We start from the raw sequence: 26,563 nt of genomic DNA on the forward strand, positions 1-26,563 counted from the left end.
TCAGGCTACAAGGAGCCCAAACCTTGCAGCGCAGGACAGGAGGGCCGAACCACACAACCCGCTCAGTGGGAAGATGCCAACAAGGAATGTGGAAAGAAAATAAGCAGTGCCGAGACAGAGCACGGAGAGAAGATACAATCACAAAAGAACGAAACAGGACGAAAACCTGAGAAGAAGCATGGAGAGGACCAACAAGCCCTAGAAAGGACCGGAGGGAAGCCACACTGGAAGACGACAGACGTTCCAATAATATGGGAAGAAGCAAAATCCTTCCTGAACCTTCGAGAACCTATAGAAGCAAGCGTAAAGCACGAAGGCACATAAAGGCACAGTCGCACCAGAGACCAAAAGTCATGCAGAACCCCGAGAAGAGGGAAACATGACGGCAAAGGTTCATCCCAAGAAGGGCGGAAAACGGAGAAAAATACCCACCGACAGAACGGAACCGACGGATCCAAGGAACAAGGAACCAAACCCGGGGAGGGGCCAACGCCAACAACTCGTACGGAGAGGGGGGAAGAAAAAACCCACTCCTCGTAACCGCAAACCCTGCCCAGAGGGTAGAAATATCCCGGTGGGGCCCAATGGGCCCCGAGGCCCCCCCAAGTCAGCTCCTCACCAGCCCCGGGAACCCACACAGCAGGCCCTGGGGTCGAGCCGTCCCCCCCCCCCCAAAACCCCAGCTTCACAAGAAAAGCCGGGGCAGCCGGAAAAGTACTAAAGAAGGGAGCCCACTGGCAGACTCATACAATACGGCTGGAGGAATAGGCTCGAATGCCTCTGTTGCTACCCCAGAAGGGGAAATCCAGGAAACTGCCCAAGTCTCAAGACCATCGAAGCCCCACCCCGACCCCGAGCCACAAACTGTAAGGATCCAGATGCAGGGAGGAAGGGGGGGGGGACCAGATTAGAACACAACAGGGGAAAGACAAGGGGACACAGAAGGAAATAAAACCGAAGGGACCTACACTCCCAAGCCCTGTCACACCAACAAAACGGGGCAGCCTCGGGGCTTCCGGGGAGCAAACAACCTAGTGCGTTGCCACCACCCAAACTCAACGTGCAACGCCCGTGCTGTCTGCACTGGCATAATCAGCAGAAGACTGGGTAATTGAGCCTCAAACAAGCAACAAAACTCGCAGGGCTCCGGGTCGCAAGGTGCCACCGACCCCACAGGCAGCAGACAGAGGCAAAAAAAGAGAGTCACCCTGAGACAAGGGAACAGAGCAACCCTCGAACTTGCACAAAGAAAGGGGGGGACTCCGGGGTCACATCCATCAGACCTGTGCATCCCAGTGGGGATTTCCAGGGTCCTGAGACTGAACTCACACTCAGGGAAGCCCAGGCAGGGTACTGCTAACCGGCGGCCAAGTCTACCAAACAACTTTCTAAGAACTGAACCCCCGGGACGTGTACACTCATGGGGACCTAGCGGGTGGGAGCCACTGGAAGAAGGAAGAATACTCAGTACACAGGGGGCAAGAACCAAGGCAGACCCCCCCCCCCACCAGGCAGGCAAACAAAAAGAAAAAGAAAACCCCACAAGAGGACAACATACGCAGGCGGAACACAGCCGGCCACTATGATTGGTGAAAACAAGCTGCGCAATATCCTGCGCCCCTACCAGTGCAAACTGCCTCCTACCCTAAGGCGAACAAGGGAGACAGAACACCCTTGCACACAAAGGGCGGCCAAAAATCAATCAGTAAACGGCCTAGCAGAGGCAGAACCCAAGTAACTTGTGGAAGGTGTCCCCAAGCCCCAAGGGCAGTACTTACAGGGCACCTAGGGAAGGAAACCCTAGGCACATGAAGCCCGAGTACTGGAGAATCATTCCTGGCTCACGCACCACCTAGAAGACAGTCACCACACACTAGATACAGTGCTGAAACAACCACTGGGGCCAGAGCACACGACCTCAGCCTTAGAACTGAAGGGTGGAAGGGGAAGGGGGGAGCTGCGCAGACAGCAGCACGGCGACATGTGACGTCATGCTCATTTTCTCGTTTGTTTTAGGGGAGTTCTATCCACTTGTTCGGCTTTTGGTAGCAATATTTTCACCAGAATAGCGGTTTGTTTTGGGATGCTTGCCTTTCTGGGTACCTGATCTGGTCGATGGCAGACATAGAATGCTTCCAACCACACGGGGGTTTCTATAGGCCATTGCTCCCCATGCCTCTCTGAGGGGGGCCAGGTTCTGGCTCGTGGTCCCTGGTATGCCCACAGAACTCCATACACATGACTGATGCCAAAGTCCGACATTAGCATATCAGACTAGTAAGCTCCGGGGAGCCGCAGGGGTTCCCCCCAGAAAAAGGTGCGAACAGCCATACTACATTAACAACTAAATAGTGAGAGATGCTTGTAAATTTAAAAATTACCAGTACAGATATGTTTCAAGTGGTGGTGGCAGAAAATTAATCTCAGATAGAATACTGGTAGATGGTTAGTTAAAGATAGGCTACTCATATATGGTTATTTAGACTACTGACAAATCTTACTGTATATAGTGATGTACACATCAAAGACACAAGCACATGCATGAATAAATTAACTCAGTACATAATTACAACCTAACCACCTACCTGTAAACAAGATGGACAAGTGCTGGACAAGCACTTAGACGTATCCAAATGTACGTACAGTACTTGTCTAGCTACGCTTACTTGAGGGTGCTTACGGAAAGCAGCATCTACCTCACATGTCCAGCCACCTAGCTACCACATGGAATACTTATATGATTATTCCAACAATTGAATACACTAGTGTACAGTGTTATCCACCATCTCTGCTCGCAGTCTGCCCCACTTGCCTACCACTCTCACTACTTTTCAGTGATTTATTATATCTCAAATTCATTAATATTTTCAGCTTCTGCCAGTGCCTCCTCTTTCTTATTCTTTCCATATGGACTAGACTGTCCCTTTCCATCTCATCTATTCTCCTCAGTATTTGTATGATGTGATTACATCTACTCTGGTTCTTCTAATGTTGTTAGCTTGAGCTCTTTTTAACACCTGTCTGCCATGTACAATAATACAAAGTATTCAGATAAAATCATTTTCACATAATATTTCCTTGGTAATTATTGATTAAAATATGAAAGACAATACAGTAAATATATTTATGTTTCTGCTTTACATATCATATAGTTGTTGTTTAAATGTTATTTAAGTTTATTATATATATATAATAAATCAGATTTGGTCTTATTGAACTTATTCCTTAGTTTTCAACAAACGTAGTAGGTTTTCATTTATCAAAACACTACAAAATGTAGGTAGCGATAATACACATTACTATGCAACATAACTATTGTTCTGCCATTTATCTCATGAGTACGCCTCGTCTGTCTTTTCTATTTTTTCATCTTTTGCTTCTTGGAATGTACCTGGATGAAATTCAGGTACAAATTCAAGTACTTCTACTCTACAAGTCTACACAAGTTGACTTGTGAGAGTTTGGTTCAACAGGTTGTTGCTTGGAGTGGCCCACAGATCCACATATTCACTACAGCTCGGTACCATGGTACCCTTCCCTTCATTTGCAGTTTGCTTTGTCTTTCAATTTTTCTTTTACTCTTCTCTCAGCTCTAAGTTATGTTTTGAATTAAGTAAACCTTCTAAAATTTACATTCATCCCTCAGTTTCCTCTTTTCATCCCAGATAGGGCTGACTGACTTTCGAGCTTTGGGTATTACACTGAAAAATTGTTCGTGCCCTGTTCAGTACATCCCACTCCTATTGTATTTCTGAATCTTTTAACATCTCACTTGTCATAGATATCTGTGGGATCTCTGTTACCTTCTTCAGTTATATTTATGCCTTTCTTTTTATGTCCTTCACACTGGCTTTGGTAGTTTGCATATGATCATCACCACCATTGTGGTGCACTGCACTCCCTGCCGAGTCCTTAGAGCTTGTACCGTGATTGTTTTGATTTCTCTCTCAACTTCTGAGCGCAACTGCTGTCATGCAGTTTCTGTCTGTCTTATCGTTCCACTGCCTTATATCATAAATTTATCTCGCCTTCCCCTGTATCGTTGAAGGTGATTAAAAAAGTTCATACATTTTCATTCTCTGTCTTTTACCAACTTCTGACTTTCCCTCCCCTTCCTTTGTCTAACTCTCAGTTTACCTTATTATTACAGTATCTGACCTGTATTTTCACCCTACTCATTTCCCAGTTTCAATGCATCTTTTAGGTTCAGTAACATCCCTCTGAAACCATTTCATTATTTCCATGCATTTCTCCCCTCACTGTCCTCTCTTACTTGACCAGTTTTCTTTATAACTCTTTTATCATTTCCTGCAATTTTCATTGCATTGCTTGTTCTACTTCTTCAGACACTATTCTGGTATGCACATAATCCCATATTGTACTAGTCATCTTCATTGTATCATTCCTTCCTAAACATTGAAAATGGGCCATCTCTTGAGCTGTGACATATCTCTAGCAGCAGCCGACCTGATGCTGGATTGCGATGTGGATGAGACTTGAAGCTCATTTAGGTATTTTATAATTGAAGTCCAGGGATGTATCATACCACATAAATTAATTAGGTCAAGTAATAATGACCCAAAGTGGAAAGAAAGCTATATACAATAGAAGTATGAATATGGAAGTTCATTTAAAAAATATTTTATAACACTAGCAAGAATAGTTAAGAAAAGAAATAAGAAAAGATAAAAACTAAGGAGCAGTCTACCATTGTCTGCTTAGTCTGATTCATATAGCTGAAATTTAATTACTAATAAATCTCTCTAATGCCATAATGACCAGGTTTTTGGCATGATAGGTAAGGAGTGAAATGAGGACACAGGTGGAAACAAGAAGCACAGCAGTAAAAATACAAAATGATTAATTTAACAAAGTAATTAACAAGCGAGATGAACTGGATAAGGTGGTGGAAAAGACTAATTTCATCTATAGCTTCATGTGTAGATATGATAAATGTAATCAAGAGTTTTTGAGTTATTTCATTAAACAACTGAAAGCTAAAAAGCAAGACCCAAGAGCTAGAGCTCGCTTACCTAAAAAGAAATCTAAGTAAATACAGATGATGGCATGTACTGTACTAGCACACACCCACAATAATATACATGCACAAATATACCCAAATTTACACACAAAGATGCACATGCATACGCGCACACAAGCTAACAAATACATACATTGGTACCTAAGTCAGTGTACTTAGCAATTTATCAACTTTCATATAGCTATTACTTTTCTGATGAAGCTACTTTTTTATACAAGAAAACTGTCATTCATTAAATATCAGTTATTCTGATGTCAGTTAAATTTACTGGCTAAAACCTTGGAGTAAGGCTATTTATCTGAGATGTCTCATATAGGAGATGTAAAACAGCAAATGATAGGACTGGATATACTCAACCCATGCATCTTATCAGAGCAAACCTACTCAAACCTTACCATCCTTTTCCTCATCCTCTGTTACACATGAAAAGAACAAACAAAAAAAGTATATAACCAAATATATCAGTACTTGCTCTAATTTAATTTTACAAAAAGCCTTAACTAGGGCATAGCAGCCACAAAAATGCAGATTTAGATCTAATTCTAAAATAGTGAAGAGAAGTGGAAGGTTTGGTTGGTATTAGGATCTTACTTCCTAAAACAGATGTACCGGGAAGTGAGCATCAGTGCTGGTGTCTCAATGGCAATGTTCCACCAGTATCACTTTATAATACTTATTAGATATGTAGCTTTTAATACATTTAGCAAGAAAATGATTGGAATAATGGGCTGTTTGATCCATATGATAAGTAAGTCTTACTTTCTCAACGGTTAATGAAGTAAGGAATATATTACTGCTATAAAGGCATAGCTTAATACATCAGAGTAAACAATATAATACAAGGCTCAATAATGAGTGTGTATTGTATTGCACTTTTAGAAAATTGAGCACATTTCAAGACTAGAATATTATTTACAAAAGTGTCGGACATTGAGCTAACTTTCACATCCTAAATTATTGATCACGACCAGGATCATCAACACATGCACTGCTCTCAGTGGCTCATACACTCTGCTGCCATACTTCTTTCTCTCTGCCTTCTCTTCCTAATTAATTCTTGACAAATATTCAAGTGTGCTCAGTTACTCATGGCCTCTCTAAACTTCTCTAATTTGAATGACATCCAATCCAGAACATTGGCAACTGTGCATTATGCCATATAATGTAACTTAACATCAGCTGAAGAATGAACAACTATTATGTTCCAATTTGAATCTTTCATTTATTATTATTTGTTACCAATAAACAAAATAATAACATGATTTAAAAAGTAACTTTTAATAACTATTTAAATTTTATATTAAAATCATTTTAAGCATTTTTTTTTTTTTTTTTTACGAAAATGTGCATAGTATCTTAGTGATCCTAAACATATGTTTTCATAAATTTACCAGTGTTAGGTTAATGTAGAGTGTCACAAACCCTGTGGTATTCAAATTTGTTACATTGCTGTGCCTTGAATTTGTCTGAGTTTGGAGTCAACTGTCCAAAGTTTAGCCATGAGAAACAATCACCTTTCTTTTGGGTATATCACTGTATGTATAATATCATCCTGAACCTGAAAATCATCAAAATCAAAACTGCCAATCATCTATGAAAAAAGCTCTTAATGAACTCTTAATTAGTGATATCAGACATTTGATTTTAGGTGTGTTTATTACACCTCCCATTACAAAACTTGTCCTACCATTTTTATTAGCTTTAGATGCATGTACGATGAGAGCATCTACTGTGCCGCCTCTCACGTCTGGACCTTCATCGCCATCCTTTTTCAAAATCAAATATTCTTTCACATCAAGGAGGTCCAAGGGTCCTTCTTCCTCTTCATCTTCTATCTCTTCCTCTTTCATCTCCAACTCTTTCTTCCTTTCTATTTCTAATGATTGATCCTTAATTATAACCTCCTCTGGTTCATCTTTTTCTTCCATTGATTTTCTACATATGTTATTATCATCTCTGAAAATAAAAGTACAGTACTATATTATTAACTCTGTAATCGTTATACTAAGTACAATAACCTGTACTAGCTTAGTATAACTTACCTGAACCGTACTTTCAAAAACATCTGATATATAATTTACAATTTATTGAGTTTTATGAGAGTCTGATTTTTGTTACACTAAAATTCTTACATCTATTAGCTAAGGCCCTTTGATTATCATCTCGAGCCAATGGACTATATGGGTTAACAGACATTCAGTCTGGAGAGCTTTAATTTGTTTACCAGATCATGACCAGTGGCATTCCAAACAGTCTGCTTGCATAGTTGGGAACAGGGGGGAACAGTGGCAAATGTAACTCGAGTCACCACTGAGAGATTAACTCATTGACATACAACAGTAACAAACATTAGACACAACAATCCCACCCCGAAATGATAATTTTAATTCAAGAACTAATTCTGGATAGGGACAATCAGCCCTTACCCAGAATGAGTTTGCATAGACCGTAGGCCCCTTTTGCCACTTATATATCACATCTGACGATAATTAGATGCTCTACCGCAGCTTGAACACTTTAGGTGTTTGTCTGCCACTTAACACTATCGTGCGCGGCGCGATAGTGGGGCGGCTTATGGGGCGGACAGTGCGGGCGAGCATGCGGTGACGCCTAAATGTGTATACTCGTTTCAGTTTTCTCACCTTAATTCTTGTGTTACGTCGTTCGTTTTGGTATCATTGTGTTCGCAATGGAATTGCCTACAGGTGTATATGCATATAATGTCCAAAAACCCGACATGACTCCCCACAGCAAAGCCTAAAGTCGGCAAAAGTTACCTGTGAGCGCACAAAATCAGTAAAATGTGTATACTCGTCTCAGTTTTCTCACCTTAATTCTCGTGCTACATCGTTAGTTTTGTTATCATTGTGTTTGCAATTAAATTCAATGCAGGTGTATATGCATATAATGTCCAAAAGCCTGGCGAGACTCCCCGCAGCAACGCCTAAAGTTACCCATGACCAAGCACCAATTTGCACACCACAACCTAATGTGTATACTCGTTCAGTTTGATAACATCAATTTTCGTGTTACATCGCTCGTTTTGGTATCAAATTGTTCACAATATTATAAAGGCTCGCATTTTAAAACTAGTCTCATAATAATAGAGCAATAACTGGAATTTTAACAAATATTTTAATTTTGGACGCTCATCATCACATAATTATTTATATCTTTCCTGTGTTCTGACATCAATTTTCGTGTTACGTCACTCGTTTTGGTATCAAATTGTTTGCAATCTAAAGGCGCACATTTTAAAACTAGTCCCATAATAATAGCACAATAAATAAAATTTTAACAAATATTTTTAAATTTTAAATTTAGACCCAAAATGTATTTATAATCTTTCAAGTGTTCTGACATCAAGTTTCGTGTTACATCTTTAATTTTGGTATCAAATTGTGCGCACTCTAAAGGCGCTTATTTTGAAACTATCCCGAGGTTGATCAGATAAAAAATTAATTTTATACAAATATTTTTGTAATGGACGCGAGTGCTGTCCATGGCCAGGACTCTAGAGAAAAAAAATGGAGGTGATCGGTGTTCAAAGCGAGCAATAGTGTTAACACCAGTATCATGCTCTTATCAACTGAAAAACCGGACTCTAGACTTAAAGGTTCCAGAATAAGAGAAAATGTTAGCATTGACGAGAAATTTCCGACAGACTATTAGAACATTATCAAAACACAATGCAAAACTACAAATTAATTCAAATTGCCATCAGGATTTAACAATGCAGAAGTTGAAAAACACACTGGCTATAACCTTTCTGAAACCAGCATATAAATCTTACAACACCCATCCACTGCCTAAGCACAATCAGGTGAGTGCTCATACCCCCAACCAACTATACAACCCATCCAATCACAACTCAACCCACCCCCTGCCCTCACTCGTTTCTAATTCACCCACCATCTTTCCCACTATTCTTACCCCCACCCACTTGCTGCTTACCTAATTGTGCTCTCTGGCATTGAGCTTAGGATGGGAGGCAAAACCACAAAACTTAAGTTTTAAGCAGGATAATTTAAATATTTTCATTAAAAGTCTCAAACTCAACATAGTGGAAATGCTAGGTACCTTGATCTGAGCACTTTAAAATTCGATAGTTATGCAAAATAGCTATGGACTTTTATATTCAAGTGTTACTAATCGTAAATTCCTGCTGGGGACACTGCTGGGGAGTCCAATTAATACAGTTTCATTTGGCAGAGTTAGCAGGAATAGTTATGTTATGACTTGTTATAATTATTGAATATGAATTTATAATGTCAATTTTAGAAACTGTGAGATCATGAGAAGCCTTATGTCTTAAGTTGTAACATCTACAATAACATATTGAATATCAGCATTGGAGTACAGTATAGTATGACGACAATGCAGATTTAGTATCGATAGACCTCTAATTTTTACCTGAATATGCAATCTTTTTTTCTTATTGACTTGTACGCAGTATCATGAAAAATGTGAAAATGTTGATTACATAACTTTACTATAAAAACATTATTTAAACTCACAAAACACAAGAATTCTGGTGTGCGTGGTCGATGAGGACATGTGTGATGGGTAGAGCCTGTGATGCTACTGGCAAGGATTGCCTGGTTTGCATAACAAAATTTCCTCTCCTCATTTTGGGAGGTAATGCTGGTGGCTGGATGGCTATATGGCTTATCCTGCTAGAAAAAATAAAACAATAATCAAGCACTATCAGAAACAAAGTATAATTATTAAGCATTCATTTTGATTAACAAACTAAATTGATAAACCTAGCAAATGGTAAAATATATCCAATAAATTAACTTTCTGCAAGGAAAAGTACATATATTTTCCTTTCCTTTCTTCCAAATTACTAAACTGCTGCTATAGTAAACAAAAGCAAAAATTGCTGTTTGTATTATTGTTGTTTGTATTATTCACCTGCATCTATAAACCTCATTCTACTTTCAGCTATATGCAGTGCATCACTGAACATCTGTTACAGTGTTGCACGTGCATCACTTTTGCAGTGTTGCAGGTGCATCACTTTTGCAGTGTTGCAGGTGCATCACTTTTGCAGTGTTGCAGGTGCATCACTTTTGCAGTGTTGCAGGTGCATCACTTTTGCAGTGTTACATGTGCATCACTTTTGCAGTGCTGCAGGTGCATCACTTTTGCAGTGTTGCAGGTGCATCAGTTTTGCACATGCATAGCTAAACTAAGTTAACAATGACTGTTGCATTGGTTGTTGAATAGCTATTGCAGGGGCTTGATTTTCCCTGGTAACTTTCTGAAATGTATTCATGTATCATTTCAGTTTGTGGCTGGCTACAAAATGTAAAATACACTATTGTTCCTTTAAATTCCTAATGTAAACTTAACCAACAAAATTACATGACCACACACAGGATAACATGCACCATACTGTGATTAATTAGTACAATGATACAAAAAAAAAAACTTACCCATCAATCATTGTTGGATATGGAGCAGTATGGAATAAGTCATGTTCATGTTCGTGCTCATGCTCATGAATATGAGACTCCATGGATGAGACGAGGTGCATTTGATGGACAGAATGACGTAACAATTCATTTGGATTAGGTTCACTCACTTGACCAAACAGTTTCATGTACTCATGAACTGCAAAACAATTAGGAAATCAAAAAGAGTTGATAATTATTGATGTCGGCAACAGGAAGCCTGTTCATATATATATTCTCTAGGCTTATACTGAGCCCCCCCCCCCCCCAGGTTGAACTCTTGACCCTCCCCAGGATGCAACCCCACAACAGTTACCTAACTTCTGGGTACCTGCTTGCTGCTAGGTGAACAGAAGCATTAGGTGAAAAGAAAATTGCCCAACCATTTCTGTCCTGCCCAAGGATCAAACCCGGAGTCCCCCTCCCCCTAGTGTGAGTCAAGAAAGTAGTGACTGCGTTACTAATTTTTTAAATTACCAAACCCACAAAATAATAATACATGCAATAATAATAATATAATTAAGTACACAGTGGAATATTTGTTATTAGATATATTTGGTGTGCAAAAGCAAAACAAATTTATTCTCGTACTGTACATCAGGAACTATTGTTTTCCTGTTCAATTTGGATGATGATTTAAGGTTTTATGTTTTTTAATTCCTGGTCTTAAATTTAGACATTATTACTAAAATTTAGATTATTATATTGAAGAGCACTGAATATTAGATTATAAAGTCACAAGAAACATACCATATTTCTTTTTCTTCTCTGGCAAAGGTGGTGGGTTGTCATCACTGCCAGAAGAAATATAGTGGGCCTCAAACTTCTCAAACCTATTATGTTTACGGAGCTGGACCATACTACCTCCGGGTGCACTGCTGTTGCTGACCATACTGGTGGTGCTGCTGTACCCGCTGCTGACACTGCTCGTGCTGCTGCTGCTGCTGCTGGCTAGCTGCACTGTACAGCTTGCTTTAGGTGGCAGCTTGGGACTGGGATCCTCTTTGTGCTAAGGACAATAATATACCATTACTTATAAGGAACTACTAAACTCTTACAATCCTCAATATTATATACAGTAATACAGGCATACCTCAGAATAAGAGTTTAATCCGTTCCTGGAGACGCCTCGCCTTCCGAAAACTCGCATTCCGAAGTTAATTTCCCCATAAGAAATAAAGGGAAATGAATTAATCCGTTCCTGACTACCCCAAAAACCCCACATCAAACTAAATTTTTATACCTAATTTACCTAATTCATCTAAATAAACCTACAAAACTGTGTTCCAGTTATTACTTACCTTGCTGTCGAGTGCTGTAGGCGTATGGAAGATGGTGAGGAGGGGGGAGGAGGAGAGGAGTTACTGTTTGGAAGGGGAGTCCCCTTCCATAATCACATCACATAACCCCATGCCTTGTAACACTATGGATACCACTTCTCTTTCTAAATTTTTCAAACCAGCCCCTGCTTGCCTTAAACTCTTTCTTATCTGCATCACTCGTTGCAGGGGTATTCTTTAGAAGGTCTTCGTGCAACACCCTGGCTTTCTCACAAATAATGGCCTCCGAAACACTATCACCCCTCAACTCCTTGTCGTGTATCCAAATTAATAACAACTTTTCCACTTCTTCAAGTATTTGTGGTCTTTGTGCCGTTAATGTTCTTACTCCTTTTGCCACTTTAGCACCCATAATCTTATTTTTCTTCTTAAGTATAGTGCATATTGTTGATGTGGCTTTGTTGTACTGCCTACAAAGTTCAACAACACGTGTACCGTTCTCATGCTTCCGAATGATCTCTTGTTTCTCCTCTATTGTCATCCTCACATGAGCTTTCTGGCCTTTATCCTTACCACTGGCTTTCTTGGGACCCATGGTGAGATATATAATAACAAATTGTATAGACAAATCACCAAAAATCCAACAAAACACTGAAAATCCGCGAGAAGAATTGATGTGGGGGTAGTCACTGAGCGCGAGACAATAATAAACTGAGGGGCGGCGGGGCGGAGGGGCGACGAACGCGCTAGGTCGGCTGTACGCGTATCAACAAACTCGCGTCCAAACTCGCCTCCCGAAGTAACCCTCGCCTTCTGAGACAAATTTTTGGAGTAAATACACCTCGCCTTCCGAAAACCTCGCATACAGGGACAATCGCATTCCGAGGTACCACTGTACCATATTTTTGAAGAGTTAAATGTTTTTATGATTATTATTATGATTATTATTAGTAGTAGTAGTAGTAAGATCAAATAGGAAAAGAGAATTTCTAGATTACAACAATGTAATTCAATACACAACTATACATGAGTAAGTTGAATGTTCATGAATTTAAACCACTTCATGTACAATGGAATTGGAACTGCAGATTTCAGACTGATAAAGCCTCGCAGATTACGAAAGCACCAGAGAAGCCTTGTGCCCCAGGCTGGACTATAGGTGTAACTAAAAACTCTCAAAATAGAGAACATGCAAACAAGTAAAACACAGGAAATATATATAATGTTCTTAAAAACAGGATGGTTCCTCTATATTGCATACTGTACATTACACATCTATCATCATCATCAATGCATTCTTATTCTTTATCAACACTTTTAAAATTATAATACTCTTCCTTCTTGAGCATGAGCACAGTGAGATGTGACATGATTTTGGTTTGGAAATCCTGATAAGCACTGGTGTTCCCACCTAGTGGTGGATGACTGGTTTTGTCAAGACAAATGAACAAGCAGCTGTGATGTCTCACTTGCCAGTCACTTGTGATGTCAAGCATGCATTCAGCAGAGATCCCAATCACTAAGACTCATGTTTCCCTATCACCTAATGTTTGAGACATCATATATCTTTGGTACCTGAATGTTATTCTGTGTAAGTGTTCATGAATCATGTTTGACACAGAAGGTTTTAGTCTTTGGTGGCAACTGAATGTAATACAGTAAAATTAAAAAATATCTACTGAAAACTTATAATATTGTAATTCACCTTGTATCTCACTTCTCCACCGTCAACATGATCAAATTCAAGATTATCGTATGTAGACGGGGCCCGTACCTCCGAAGAGCCTCGGCCCTGATATGGACGCTGCTTGGCTGGTAATGCCGGTGGTACCAACACAGATATTGTGTGATTTTCATATTTTTCTCCCTGTAAAGGAAAAAAGAATATGCAAATTTAAGAAATGCTTCATAGTTACCAATAAATCAATATTCAAAATAAAGCTTAGTGGAGAAACTTTCAATTCATATAATGACTAAATAATAAATAAGGTTAAAATATACAAATAAATTGCAGTGTTTTATTAATAAAAACAATTTACATTATTTTTTCATAGCCTAGGTTGGTAACTTTCTCATGGCAAAAAAGGTTCACTTAATCTGATGACATTAACAAGATTGACAAATTACAAGGAAAAATATCAGCATTGCACTAATTTTGCTATCAGTTTAAAGATCCATAAAACAGCTGAGAAATTGCACACAAAAGAAAACATGACAACATGTGATGAAAATTTAGAAACACAGTACCATACAAGCTTATGATGGAAACTATTGGGGTAATATTCTTCTCATATTCATAAGAGCTTCAAAACAAGTGTGTTAAATGTAGTATGACTTCCTGAACTAAACCTCTGCAAGCTGTTTAAACCCCTGTTTAAACAAGCTAAACTCTGCCCAAACTCTGAAACCCTTGGACACTTTGGGGCTGGAAACAGGAATAAGGGGGAAGAAGGGTGAACCACATCCACTGGCAAAGAAAGAGGAGGTGCAGATGGAACCATGGTTGAACTAACCAACACCTCCAAATCCAAGTCCCTAAACACCAAGTGGGGGGGCAAATCCAAGGCATCCAAATGGGCACACAATTAGAGCCACTGGCAGCACAGAAAAACAAACACACAAAGCAGTTGTTGCCAGACACCTCTGAACATCATCAGGAGTGTATGTGTAAGGAGAGCCTGTGTGGTGAACAAATCCCACATGACTCTGGGTCAAAGGTGTCACCGACCCAACAGGCAGCACAGCGGAGGCAGAATGTATGAACATCGCCTGGTGGCACAGACAACAGACAACCCTCAAATTCGCATAGAGCGAAAGCGGGCATGGAAGAGGTATTCATAGTACCACCGAGCCCGCGGGGGTTTTCCAGGGCCTGCAGAATGTGTGTTCCCTGCAGGAAGTCCAGGCACTTGGAATGCAATGTCGGTAACTCTACAGTTGTACTGTACCTAACAGTAAACAAAAAAACCAACGTTGACTGTATTGAAACGTCATTTTCTGGGCGAGTCCAGGAGGCTCCCTGGAGCTATCCAAGCTGATATGTATATCGTTCGACTTTGGCATTAGTCAGTGTGAATGGAGTTCTAGGCCTACTGGGGACTACGGCCAGAACCTGGCCCCTTCAGAGAGGCACGAGGAGCAATGGCCTATAGAAATGCACATGTGATTTGGAGCATTCTATATCTGCCATCGACCAGGACAGGCACCAGGAAAGGTAAGTGCCTCAAAACAACTCCCTTTTCTGGTTAAAATGACTAAAATAGACAATCTAGTGGACAAAACTCCCCAAATGAAAACGAGCAAACAAGCATGACATCACACGAGCTGCGCTGAATGTATGCGCAGCTTCCCCCTCTCTGGGAGGGGGGGGGGGGAGTCCCAGACCCCAATGATGGCAATCCACCCACCAGTTCTGAGGCTGGATGTAAAAAACAAGCGAAAAACGGCCGACCGAAGGGATGGAGGGTTGCCGGGGAGCCTCCAGGACTCACCCAGAAAATGGTAATTCATTACATTCAATGCTGGTTTTCTGGGGGGGGGGGGACCCCTTCGGCTCCCCGGAACTACTTCACCTAAGATGAAAACTTGAGGAACTTACCCAGGAGGTGGTCGGTGATAGCACCTCAACTCTAAGTCCAAACAACAGGTTGCAACTGCCGACCCGACACAGACCTGACTAGGCCCAGAAACATTAACAAGGTAGTGTGCAGCCTGGACCCTGTTCGACCAACAAAAACCCCGTGCCCAAATGTCAACCCAAGACATGATACTGAAGACAGCAGCAAGCACAGCAAACTAACAAACGTCATGGGAATGGGAATAGACTGCAGGCTGGCAAGACCGAATAACCCTACAGACGACCTGAGAGATCCGAACCTGCGAACAGGGAAGAAGGGAGACCGGATCAACCCAAAGTGCATCCCCACCCACAGAGGCTGTGGTGCGCAAATAACAGTGGAGAGCCACAACCAGACACAACACTTGATTGCATGCCCGGCCTGACCAACCAAGCATCAAAAACCCAAGGACCCCTTCAGAAAGCAGTAGTCTCATTCTTCACCAGAAAAGGAGACAGCTGCAAACAAACAAACCACGACCAAAAGAGCAGAAACTCCTGCGCCAGAGGAGAGTATGAAGCTCCCCAACCTGACCACCAGAGGCCAATGCCAACAACAAAAAGAGCTTTGGAAAAACATTCCTGGACTGAAGGGGCTACAACAAACCGAGGCAAAGACAGATATGAGAGTACAATGTCCAAAGATTAGGACGGCTCGGGCGGTGCATGAACAGGCCGGAGGTGAAACAACGCTCAAGACAGCTTGCAAAATGGTGCCGAAGTAACATCAATACCAAAAGCAAGCTGCAGCGGCTCCGCCAACGCCGCACAATATGAGGCGACGCTATTTGACACAAGATGACAGTCCTGAAACATCCAGGAGAGAAAGAACAAAAACAACCCTAACAGAAAGTGAAGTACTGTGATGAAGAGACAGAAGGAAATGGAAGGACTGCCACAAAACCTCATACTGCCTCCGAGACAAAGCCCGCAGGTGGGACACCATCAAAGAAGCCACCTGATCACCATACAGATGGTGATAGACTTGAGTAAAAAAGACCAAATGCTAAGACTCAAGGAGAAGAGCAAACCAGTCTCGTAACGGACCGGACTGATCTGTTGAAAGAGGCAGAGCCGCAGAAAAACCTCCGAGTTCGGAGACCGAGCAAGCAGCACCTGAAACCAAGGCTGGGCCGGCCACCATGAGGCAGAAAGGACTAGTCTCCCTTGTTAAGTCTCCAAGCGAGCATCAGCTAAACTGGGGGAAAGAGGTACAGGAACCCCCCACCTTGACCAGTCTTGTCGGAGAGCATCGATCCCGACGGCCTTGCAGTCGGGGAAGGGCGCCACATATACTGGAAGATGCCTCGACCACGCCGACACGAAGCGGTCCACCTCCAGGCGCCCGAACGTCTGGCAGAGCCAACTGAATGAGTCGGTATCGACCGTTCATTCCGTGGACAGAGGAATGACCCGGGACAGGCCGTCTGCCAGAATGTTGGGCACCCCCCGGACATGAACCGCTAGGAGAGCCAAACCCTGAGAACTCAGCAGACGAATCATCCAAAGCAACCAGCCCCAAAGAGCCAAGGGCTGAATCGAACCCCCTCGGTTCAGGCAATGAACCACCGGGGAGCAGTCCGAATGGAGCCGGATCGTCAATCCGCGGGCGACCTGAACCCTCTGAAGCAAAACCACACTGCTGCGAACTCCAGCACTGGTCACAAAGCCCCAGCCAAGAGACGACGTGTCCGTGATCATATCGAACGAGGGAAGGCGCCAATGTACTGATCACCAAAAACCCCAAAGAGGAAGCCGGCGACGCAGCAGCCAATGTAGTGCCCCCGGGATACAAACCCCGGCTATCGTGAGAAAGGTGGAAAGGATATCCCCGAAAGAACCAGAACAGCCGATGAAGCCAAACCCGACCCGGCGAGTAGACCACCATCACAAACTTCATGCTCCCACATAAACCCTCAAGCAACCTCCGGGTGACCCGTGAGCCCCCAGAAACAAACACATGTAGGACTGCAGCCGAAAGAGAGACTCCAGAGGGAGAGACAAGGAAGCGGTCTGAGAGTCCCACACAAGACCCAGCCAGGTCCGAACCTGGGAGAGGACCAGATGGGACTTCCGCCAGTTCACCAGGAACCCGAACCCGGCTAGCTGGGAAAGTACCAAACCCCTGGCGAGCAGACATGCGGACCGACTGGGAGCCCAGACCAGCCATTTGTCAAGGTAACCCAACACCTGAACACCTAAAAGATGCAGACGGGCCACCATGACCCTGGTAAAGCGTGTGAACACGCGAGGTGCCAGGTTCAACCCGAAAGGGAGACAACGAAAGCAGTAACGCTGACGCCCCACAACAAAACCGAGCCAGTCCCTGAACCTCAGATGAACTGGGCTATGCCAATAAGTGTCCTTGAGGTCTAGGGGACACCATCCAAGCACCCAGCTCCAACAGAAGCCGAACCTGGGACAGAGTGGTCATCCGAAAGGAGGGGATTCCTTTCGGATGTCCCGATTCCAGTCCCGATTCAGAACTGAAAACAGGCGGGAAACCCCACCTGAGAGATGCCGTCGTTTCGACCACACCCAAGCGCACCCACTCAGAGACGAGCCGACAGAGCGCAGGAGAAGAGGCCTGCCCCGCCAGCCCCGAAACATCCAGAGGAGGAGGAGGAGCCACCCAACGCTACCGCAGGCCACAGGAAACGATCCGAAAAGCCCACGAATCATGAGACCGGGTGTGAGAGAACAGAGCAAGCCTACCCAGCATTGCCCCGTCAATGGAGCGAACCACGAAAGGGCAGACACCCCTTACGAGAACCCGACCTGCGCACAGAGCAAACATTGCTCCGACCAGACACAGATGGTTCCAAAGGCAGCGCCAGCTCCGAAATTTCGCACTTGTGGCATACCCAGACGAGAAGAACCCCGAGCCCTGGCATGACCCCTCCGGGAAGAACCCACCTGGGACCCCCGGAGAACCAACAATTCGGACACCGGACGACAGCTGGAAGAAGCCGCCTGCACATATTGCTCAACCGCAAAGTCCACAAACAGCAAGGGACAAAAAGGCGAAAACAACCTAAGAGCCAGGGCCCAAGCAGATTCCAAGGAGGAAGCGAACACAACCTATTGACATGCGAGACGCGCAGCAAAAAACTGTGAAGCACATCCCGCAGGATCAGCGCAACAGCTTCAAAAGGGCAGACAAATCACGAGCAGCTGAGACCACGGCACCTGACCCAGGAACGGCCGCAAGCGCCTCTACATCCTCCTCAAGCCAATCCGAAGACAACTCCAAGAGGGAAAATAAACGCAAGATTGAAGCCAGCAAGCCACAAGCGCGCAAGTCCTCAGCCACAAGTGCAGCCGACAGGGAAGAAACCTGCACGTGAAGCTGAATTGCACCCACATCCCGCATTAGGGCAGGAGCAAAAAGACACTCATTAAGGTGCTCAAAAGTGCCCCCAGGTAAACCTAGACCACAGTCAATGCTTCGCGCCACTCAAGCGTGCGGGTACGACAGAAAGCACCCCAAGCATCCAACGACAACAACGGGCAGTCCGCAAGCCAGGACGACTCCGGAACTTCATACTGGACCCAGCATGGAGACAAAGATCCAAACCTGAAGGAAGACGGATCCAGTACAGAGGCATATTTCAAGTTGCGCAGGAGGCAAGCCGCAATGGCCGCCCGCACCTCAGTAGACGAGACACGGGAAGCCGAAAACCTCCGGAAAGACGGAACCGAAGGACCTGCAGGGATACAGAACCAAACCCAGGGATAAGCTGAGCCCAAATCAAACTCGTACACAGAGGGGTGAAAGGAAAACCCCACGCCTTGTAACAGTAAGCCCTGCTCTGAGGGTTGGAAAACCCGAGCGGGGTCCAATGGGATCCAAGGGCCTCAAAATCAGCTTCTACCCAACCCAGGGAACCTCCACATCAGGCCCCCGGGGGTGAGTCATCTTCCAAAGCCCCGGCCTCACAAGAAAAATCCTGCTCGGCCGGAAAAGCAGGAAGAGAGGAGGCCCACTGGTCAGACCCCGATGCTACAGCTGGAGGAGCCGACTCAAATGCCTCCATCGCCATCCCAGAAGGGGCAACCCCCAGAACTGAGTCTCAAAAACCTTTAAACCCTGCCCTGACCCCAAAGCCCTCAGATGCTTAGGAACCAGAAGCAGTGGAAGGGGGAACAGAATGAACCACAGCAGGGAAAGAATGATAGGGTGCGGACTGAACCAACGCCGACGCTACTAACACCCCTAAGTCTGGGTCCCTATAAGCAAAGCGGGGCAGCCTCGGGGCATCCGAGGAAGCAACCAACCTAGCACATTGCAGCAACCTAAACCTAGTCTGCAATGCCCGAGCCGCCTGCACCCGAATGATGTCATCAGTAGATTGGGTGAACTGAGTCACAAACAAGCAACAATGCTCGCAGGACTCCGGGTCGAAGGTGTCACCGACCCAACAGGCAGCATGACGGAGGCAAAAACTATGAGCGTCGTTTTGAGACAAGGGGACAGAGCAACCCTCAAACTCGCACAAAGCGAGTTTGAAGAGGTAGAAAGTTTAAATTTAGCTCTGGATCGGAATCCCAGTACACAAATGGGCTCTGAGGTGTTAACTAACCTATTAGTATTCCAGGGACCGTATTCCAGGGACCTGCCCGAAACGCTACGCGTACTAGTGGCTGTACAAGAATGTAACAACTCTTGTATATATCTCAAAAAAAAAAAAAAAAAAAAAAAAAAAAAAAAAAAAAATATATATATTGAATTAGAAGGTGTCCAAACAGGCTCCATGGTGTCCTTGATGGTGTCAGTCTGTATACTGGTTGGGGGGAGGGGCAGGTTGACCACATCTTGTTCACATACTACTCACTTCCACTCTACCAGGGGTAAGCTTCGCAGACATTCGGCGCAGCTCGTGTGACGTCATGCTCGTTTGCATGTTTTCATTTGGGAAGTTCTGTCCACTAGTTTGTCTATTTTATTCGTTTTAACCAGAATAGGGGTTTGTTTTGAGGCGCTTACCTTTCTGGATGCCTGTCCCGGTCAACGGCAGATACAGAATGCTCCAAATCACATGTGCATTTCTATAGGCTATTGCTCCTCATGCCTCTCTGAGGGGGGCCAGGTTCTGGCCGTGGTCCCCGGTAGGCCTAGAACTCCATTCACACTGACCGATGCCAAAGTCTAATGATGTACATATCAGCCTGGATAGCTTCGGGAAGCCGAAGGGGCTCCCCCCCAAGAAAGGCAGAAAAATCTGTCAACTAACTAAACAAAATACATAGGTCATGCACTGTGCTGGTAGGATCACCAAGTGAGTGTAATTGCAATGGCTTCACTGGACCCTTGGTTGATTAGCACTGCCATCTAGTGCTGGGAAGGGGAAGCACTAAGGTGGTATTTTTGTTATTTGTGCTAGTTTAGAATTTTAGAATATTTGTACCAAGTATTTCTTTGTAGATGTTTTGAGTTTTCAGGATTCCTTTTTGGTAATTATAGCTTGTTTTGTAAAGTGTGTGGAGTATTATGACTCCCTCACACTTCCCAAGTCTTTAAGGGCACAGCAATTTGATACTTGTTCTCAGTAGGCTGTGAGATGGTCCTAGATGCCTGGTGTGTTAGATTTGGCTCTGAAGTACCAACACAAACTCTGGGGAGCCACTGAGGGGGCTGCCCAAGAGATGGAGTGTTTCTAGAGGAAACACGGTAAAGAAGACACAAAGAAAATACTGTACATGAACCACATGTCAAAAGGAAGAAAGTGACATTAAATTAAATATTAGATGAGTATATTGCTGTTTTGTATGTTGATACATCTGTAGCTTGCATTAAGCTTCATATTAAGAAAACTTTGAAATATTATACAGTACTAACAATAAGTGAAAAAGACCTATTCTCTAGAATGATGCCATTTACCTTTTACCACACAGTGATAAATAACAAACCATGAAAACATTATAAATATTAAGTATACCCACCTCACTGGCACAGGAAGAGGATGATGAGGATGAAACAGAGGATGATGTGGATGAGCGAGTTGCGGAGTACGCAACTAAACGCTGGGTACTACACCGCACTTTACTGCTAACCTGTCGGGTTGGTCATGCAAGTCAGATACACAAACAAGATGCACCAGAAAAAATGAAGTGAATAAAACATTAATGAAGCAAATGAACAAATAATACAGTACAGTATATGTGTGATGTGTGATGTGTGATGTGTGTGTGTGTGTGTGTGTGTAATTACCTAAGTGTAGTTACAGGATGAGAGCTACGCTCGTGGTGTCCCGTCTTCCCAGCACTCTTTGTCATATAACGTGTGTGTGTGTGTGTGTGTGTGTGTGTGTGTGTGTGTGTGTGTGTGTGTGTGTGTGTGTGTGTGTGTGTGTGTGTGCGCGCGTGTGCGCGCGTGTGCATGCGTGTGCGCGCGCGTGTGTTTGGATGTGCATATCACTGCAACTATTTCCATGATGGTTGTCTCACTGTGCATGCATGCACAAGAGTTACAGTAATAAATTACACATGGCACCTAAAACATATTCAAGTGCTTTTGTGGTGCTTCCATGGTAATGCATGGAGGCGCCTGACAGCTGAGTGGACAGCGCTTGGGATTCGTAGTCCTGAGGTTCCGGGACTACGGAATCCCAAGGTGGAGGCGGAGACAAATAGGCAAAATGTTTGTTTCACCCTGATGCCCCTGTTACCTAGCAGTAAATAGGTACCTCGGAGTTAGACAGCTGCTACGGGCTACTTCCTGGGGGGAATGTAACAAAAAGAAGGCCTGGTTGAGGACCGCGGCCGCGGGGACGTTAAGCCCTGAAATAATCTCAAGAATACCTCAAGATGCACAGTATGGGGTTAGGTTTGGTCATATTAGGCTAATTAGGTTATATGGTACTATTTCTTCATACAGTGCCACAAATACAGTGGATGCCACTATTCTCAGAGTACCTCAAGATTATCATCAGGAAAAAAGTGAATTTGTGGATACCAGATAGATACCTTCCACATTCTGATAAAGGCAGCATAACATCCAGTTCTATAGTTTTTAGTACAGAAGTTTCGATGGTAGACAGATGGTAACATGCAAGCTAAGTAGTGACATTGATACCTGTTTGCTAGGGTTCTGGGAGTTCTTCTAATCCCCAAGCCCAGCCCGAGGCCAGGCTTGACTTGTGAGAGCTTGGTCCAACAAGGTGATACTTTGGTTTCTCAGTGTTGATCTTTTAGTATTATTCCAATTTAATGTGAGTGGTTTTTGGAGTCCTCATCCAACACTGAACTGAGTAAAATATTGTTAAGAAAAAGAAACATTTGTTCTGACCAAAAAAGGATCTCCTTCAGAGGAGTCCATGAGTCCATACAGAGTCCATGTCATTTTTAAAGCTTGTGAAATGTAAGAACTATGCTTTCAAGAAAAGTTAAGGGAACTCAGCTTAGCAGCCCCAGAAGAGAGAAGGATGAGAGGAGATATAATCGCAGGGGTACAATATACTTAGGGCAACAAACAAGATGGCCAGGGGTCAGCTGCACCACAGATTCATGGTGATTGCAAGGATTTTGCCAAAATTGCCAAAGATTGCAAGGATTTTAAGCAGAAATAATTTTAAGCTAGTTATTATTGTAGCTAGACGACCCAAGGTTTAGTATCAGTGCTTCTTAAATGCTCTTGTGTGAGTGTTACTTTTCAGCATTAAAAAGAAAATGTATCATATTTACTATAATACATTATCGTATCAGTAAATGCCACATATTTTAAAGTGTAGGATAAAGAATGAGCTCAGAACTTACATGTATTTTTCTCCCTCTTTCAAACAAATGTAAACAGTAATCAACTAATGAGGCTATCTTGAGATCTTGAGGTTATCTTGAGATGATTTTAGGGCTTTAGTGTCCCTGCGGCCCGGTCCTCGACCAGGCCTCCACCCTCAGGAAGCAGCCCGTGACAGCTGACTAACACCCAGGTACCTATTTTACTGCTAGGTAACAGGGGCATATGGTGAAAGAAACTCTGCCCATTGTTTCTCGCCGGCGCCCGGGATCGAACCCGGGACCACGGGATCACAAGTCCAGTGTGCTGTCCGCTCGGCCGACCGGCTCCCTGTCAATTAGTGAGTGGTCTCACTAAGCCTTACTTTCCTTGGTCTCACGGCTAAGTGAGACCAAGGAAACTAACAGTATATTTTAAATGTGTGTACTGTATAAGTACATGTATGTATATATGGTGCCATCAGTGAATAAACACAAGTTTAATAAAAGTGAGTCCAATAATAAAAACTATGTAGTACAGTAGACATAAAATAGCAAGGAAAATACTGTACTGCACCTAAAATCATGCAGGCACCTGTTTCTTTCAATTCTATTTGCAAAGATACACGCGCATATATTACGCTTTGCCCTTAATTTGTGAGGCAATGACACACTGAAATCATTCATGGTACAGTACAGCATAATATATATATTATAGGCATAAGTTCATTATTAAAATAATTTTAAAATCATACACATATTGAAACAAACCAACAATGAATAAAGAATCAAGATGCACTCTACAATAAATCAAACCATGTGCTGTACATCAATTCACAACATAATTTCTCGTGCTTTTATAATGACAGCTTTATGTCATGCAGAGCTAAATCATAGCAACTTAAGAGATTCCATGCTGAACTCACCTGAGATGAAGATGAGAAATATGTCTCCGTATGAGATTGCTTCATAGACACACTCTCACTGGTACTCTTACGTGTGTAAGACTGACTTAAACTGGAATAGAAATGTTACGTTTTAACTATTTTTAAGTCCTTCTTTATCATTAATCATTACACAGCAGATCTAAGATCAGATCATCTCACTATCCACTTAGCTGCTTGCTTTTATCGTGTATTCAAACCACAGTATTGCAGGTACAGTTCTCTACAACCATTTTTCCCTTTCAAGTGCTGAAGACAACTTTAATTTGGTAAAAATCATACTGAAATATCGTCATTTAAGTTTATCGATCATAGTAAAGGAACACAGTACTACATTTTCACCAATGAAAGAGAGAATGTAAACAGAAAGTAACAGTTGTTTCAACAAATCTAAATCAAGATGTGAAAAGTAAGAATAGGAACATGGAAATAAAAACTAGAAACACAGAAGCATTAGAAAAAAAAGATAAATAATTAGAAATATAGAATTTAAATGTAAAGCTGAGATGAGGAACACGTTACTGAGTATGTGGTTACAGTATGAACATGTTACCGAGTGACAAGGGGGTTACAGTCACAGTGTGAACATGTTACCGAGTGACAAAGGGTTACAGTCACATTATGAACATGTTACCGAGTGACAAGGGGTTACAGTCACAGTATGAACATGTTACCGTGTGACAAGGGGTTACAGTCACAGTATGAACATGTTACTGAGTGACATGGGGTAACGGTATACCTGGAGCATACCTAGAGAGGGTTTCGGGAGGTCTACTCCACAAGCCCGGCCTGAGGCTAGGTATGAGCATGTTACTGAGTGACAAGGGGTTAGTTACAGTCACAGTCTGAATATACTATCAAGTTGGTTGAACAAAGTAAAAGGTCCTGTACATGTAGAGAAATGCCATTTATGTAGGGAAACACTAAGTTTGGAGTAGACTTTCATGATGATGGTATTTTGTCTAAAGGGCTTCATCAGATTTTAAAAAGTCCTTAGAGGCAAAACACCATCTTCAATAAAAATCTAATTACAGCTTGGTATGTTACTGAGTAACATGGCATTGTAGTGATAATCTGAATGTGCTACTAGATGGAAAGAGGCTACAGCCATAATCTTAGCATCTTACTAAATGCCAAAGAGTTATAGCCAAAGCATGAAATGATCTAGAGTAAAGTACATATTAATGGAAAAATGACTAATAGAATACTTTTTTAAAAGGTTTCATGAAAAAGTAATTATAATTTATGGCAAATTTACAAATTTCATCCATTAATATATATAAATGGTATATATAGTATTATTTTATATTAGGAATACTGTATTGATAAACAAATGTACACAATGTATTCTGTAGTCAACATTAACCCTGAGAAATTTTTCAAGCCTACAGTGAAAGGACACTTACCTGCTGCTGCAACCAGAACTGGAGATGCTTCTGATTGATGACAAAGAATCGGCGCCAAAATCAGTGAGGTGTGGATTGAACGTCACAGTATTATCACCATTAATCCTAAAATTTTTGTGCAGTGCACTCTCAAAGTCAAGATCAAATCGATCGTGTAGAGAACTACACGAATTTAAACTTGTACGTGAAGTTGGAGGGTCGTCGTGTGGTTGACTCACAGAGTCCAGACTTGATGCTGGAGAAACTTGGTCTGAGGAATGAGATGTACCAGATCCCCTCTCCAGAGAAGCAGATAGTGATGATGAGCTATTGTTAGGCCAGTCTGAAGAACTTTCTCTAGGACTTCGGTTCAAAGGTGAAGTTAGGTATATTGGGTTTAAAGCATAATTTTCATGAGAGCTTCCTTTTGGAGTTTTTTGTTTAGGAGGTAGTGGAGGTGCAACATCACTTCGTCTGCCAATAAAAAATTTTTTTAGTATGTGAGACATATATTTAGTGATGCAGCCTCAATATATGCTCATATAAAATCTGGCATTATCCCCAATGATTTATACAAAATTAGGAAATGGTGTGCACATGAGTGTGTGTGTGTGTGTGTATTTTTTATATACTGTTTACGGTATATATATTTTGGTAACTGTTTTTGTTGTTGACATGTTACTGATTATGACAAAGGATGAGATCAATGATTCTAACATAAATCTTCCATATATTTATGTTTTCTTCACTTGAAAGGCAAATGTTTCAACTTCCTTCTCAAGGGAAAAAGAACATAAATATAGAGATGATATATGCTAGAATCATTGATCTCATCCTTTCCTTTAGAAACCTAAATCAGGATGCATTCAAGGCACTCTAACCGCTTTTGTTAGACCAGAACTGGAATATGCAGCGCCTGCTTGGAATCCATACCTTGTGAAACATACAACTAAAATTGAAAAAGTCTAGAGGCTTGCAACTAGATTAGTGCCAGAGATTAGAGGATTAAGTTATGAGGATAGGCTGAAGGAACTGGATCTCACAACCTTGGAGGACAGAAGAAAGAGGAAATACAATAGCAATGTACAAGATACTGAGGAAAACAGACAGGGTGGCCAAGGACAG

General features: G+C 42.6%; 1 protein-coding gene across 1 annotated transcript in view; it reads right to left on the reverse strand.

Annotated features, from left to right (window-relative positions):
- The window catches only part of C3G (C3G guanyl-nucleotide exchange factor), a 268,377-nt gene that overhangs the window by 12,538 nt on the left and 229,276 nt on the right, over nt 1-26,563 (reverse strand). Inside the window, 8 exon segments of the mRNA XM_069307852.1 lie at nt 6,729-6,997; nt 9,559-9,717; nt 10,483-10,660; nt 11,251-11,509; nt 13,486-13,647; nt 21,340-21,450; nt 24,036-24,126; nt 25,460-25,912. Coding sequence (XP_069163953.1) covers nt 6,729-6,997; nt 9,559-9,717; nt 10,483-10,660; nt 11,251-11,509; nt 13,486-13,647; nt 21,340-21,450; nt 24,036-24,126; nt 25,460-25,912 — 1,682 coding nt within the window.

This window comes from Procambarus clarkii, chromosome 6, assembly GCF_040958095.1.
Source record: "Procambarus clarkii isolate CNS0578487 chromosome 6, FALCON_Pclarkii_2.0, whole genome shotgun sequence".
Classification (NCBI taxonomy): Eukaryota; Metazoa; Arthropoda; class Malacostraca; order Decapoda; family Cambaridae; genus Procambarus; species Procambarus clarkii.